This window comes from Pundamilia nyererei, unplaced genomic scaffold (assembly GCF_000239375.1).
Source record: "Pundamilia nyererei isolate P.nyererei 1_Seehausen unplaced genomic scaffold, PunNye1.0 scaffold00376, whole genome shotgun sequence".
Taxonomy (NCBI): Eukaryota; Metazoa; Chordata; class Actinopteri; order Cichliformes; family Cichlidae; genus Pundamilia; species Pundamilia nyererei.
In genome coordinates this window covers 275,464-278,133 of record NW_005187777.1, presented here as the reverse complement: position 1 = coordinate 278,133, position 2,670 = coordinate 275,464, and the positions used below count along the sequence as shown (strand labels likewise).

The 2,670-nt window shown below is 40.9% G+C and overlaps 1 protein-coding gene across 1 annotated transcript in view; it reads right to left on the bottom strand.

Moving 5' to 3' along the window:
- The window catches only part of LOC102200928 (polycystic kidney disease protein 1-like 2), a 43,033-nt gene extending 40,884 nt beyond the window's left edge, over window positions 1-2,149 (bottom strand). Inside the window, exons 1-3 of the mRNA XM_013915840.1 lie at window positions 1,900-2,149; window positions 1,170-1,328; window positions 900-1,085 (exon numbers count right to left, since the gene is read on the bottom strand). Coding sequence (XP_013771294.1) covers window positions 900-1,085; window positions 1,170-1,328; window positions 1,900-2,149 — 595 coding nt within the window. The remainder of the gene's footprint in view (window positions 1-899; window positions 1,086-1,169; window positions 1,329-1,899) is intronic.
- Between the last annotated feature and the right edge of the window lie 521 nt (window positions 2,150-2,670).

The following is a 2,670-nucleotide window of genomic DNA, read 5'->3' as shown; positions in this document are numbered from 1 at the left end:
GTCTGGCTCCGCCTCTGCTTAAAAAGATGATTTGATTGGACCATATCTGGTTTCTGGTTGTTCTAATTTTGACAAGGAATACCAGAAGGCTTACCAGACTTATGGATGTAGAAATTATGCTGTAAAAATAGCCAGTAAAGCCTGATAAAAGGCTTTTGTTTGCAGTTGAGTGAAAGCCATGAATATTCAAAAATGATACTTTGAATGGTGGTCTGCAGTTAGTCAGTCATTTTAGCTGAGGCACATCCGCAGCATAGTAGATAAAAGGTGGGACAGTGCCTGGTACTAATCCATATGTAGAAATGTGATTTTTATTGTATGTGTTTTATTTTTTTGCATGCCACTAAAGATGCTATAGATTGGATGTACAGTTTAAAAAGGTGAATGCGCTCCAAACCTGAAAAGTCCTGCAGTGCCCGAACAGGATGAAATGGAATCAACGTTAAACGATGACAAACGGCCGCCTGCTTCAGTCATCAGTTAAATTCAAAAGTCAATATTTACTCTGATAGATGGAAATCATCTATGTATCTTTACTGACAATTAAGCTTTTAAGCCATTATTGTTTGCGTTCTTACGTAAATGTCCCGATGGGCAATTATCTTTACAAAGAAGGGGCTCCAGTGAGACAGTGTGTTCTTTGTGATGTAAGAGATAAGGCTTCTACGTGGATAGAATTTCACCACAGTTTTCATTCATGCAGAACCTTTTATAAGGCGCCAGTGTTTGTTTTCCTACCCGAGTTCAGCAGGTTTAATGAGAGGGACCATTATGACGCTATGATCACTGTGCAGATTAGACCGCTCGCACATAAATTAGAATTACAAGATCAACAATGAAATAATGATGAAGTTATCTCTGTAGTTGCTGCACTCAGACGCCATTTGACCGTGTTTTACCTGTAATTGATTCTACAGCGTCCGCCCAGCCGCACTCATGTTGTGGAGATGCTGGTGGAGGGAACTTGGATCGACAGTAATGAATACTCTTACGACCGTAGAAGCCACTGTCTATCATCAACACCTGACCCGAACCACACTGCAGAGTGGTGTTATGACCCTCACACACAATGGTTCTCCCAGACTCTGAAAAGATTACAAGGCAGTGTAAAAGTAATTCTTCGTATGGAGTGATTCAGTGTGCAACACAGTCTTTGACAGAATACTTACCAAACTGGCAAATAAAACTCTGGTTTTTGCTGCAGTTGTTTCTGGCCTCCCAGTGAAAGCCTGAGTTTCTCAGGACGAAGCCACAAGCTGCTCCAGGCTCTGGACTGCTCACCCACTTTGAATATGTGACAGGTGAACCATCGAGCCAAGAGAGATGACCTGATGATGCAAAAAAGCCAAAAAGCCCACTGATGAACATACACGCATCAATAATGCATCTAGAGCAGAGCTCATTCAGTTTCTGTTACCATTTGGGGCTTACAAAAAGTTTATTATTATAAACTGCGGTCCAAGTTGACTCCAACTACTAACCTGGTGGGTGTAAATTGTTTTTTTTTAAGTGTACTTTATATTTTTACTTTGTGCAGAATTCTCAATCAGTGTGTTATATGAAGCCATTTCTCTCTATGCTGTGAAAATCTCAGTGGGAACAAATTTACCATAATTTGTCAGACTGCTGATTTCCTAGCCCTTTGTATTGTGCCTTGTTTAATCTGAGCATTCTCCACCATCCGAGATACAGAATTGATTTTCTGATTGATTTTCTAACCACAGGAGAAGAGAGCATTATCAGTGCAGTAAGAAAAAGGCGTCTTTGGTCGTTTAGTTTTGGAACTGATGCACAGTTCGTCCATGCAAACGTTTTGTTGTTAATGTTTGATTTAAAGTCATCAGTTAGAGGTCTGCTGGGAAATATTCACTAACAATAAAAACAAGTGTGACTTCTTACCTTCAGCAGATGGTGCCACACCAAACCAAAAGTCTTCCTTAGTGTCCATGTGTCTCTCAAGGAAGTACTGGGTGTCCTCGTCAGGGATAAAAGCAAGGTGTCCTCCATTCCCCTCACACCAAGCTTGAGCGCTGAAGAAAGAGCGCCGGATACCCACAAATTCGAAGCAAGAGCCCCCAAAAGCCCTTTGGTGTTCTGGACAGGTGACATTTGTCTCATTTTCAGCCAAAGAGTGACAGCTGAGTGTCATCAAGATCAGCAGGTGCAAAATTGCCTGGCACATCCGTTCTGCTCTCACCTCCGAAATCAAAAGTTAGTCTCACTAGTTCTCTTTTATCTTTTCTTGGAGGTTTCAGGTCTGAACTGATGTTTTTATACACAACCGAGTGACATCCTACAGCTGAGCGTGTCTGACAGAAGCACCGCTCACACACCCTTTTGTAGTTCCTGTAGAACACTGTTGACGCACTATCCTAGCTTCAGAACCAACGAATGCATTTGTGTTTGTTACATAAACAGGAACAAAAGGGAATATGAAACTGATTACACAGTACTTACAAAAAAAATGCAAGCCTAGTAAGTCTGAAGGTTTACACAACGAGTCATCGCTATGTTAAAGAAAAACGAACAACAATTAAATTATGTTTTACTTTATTTTTTTAGTTAAATAGTTTCTTTTCACCCACTGATGAAACTTTTTGTAAAGTACACACGTGTGTGTGTGTGTGTGTGTGTGTGTGTGTGTGTGTGTGTGTGTGTGTGTGTGTGTGT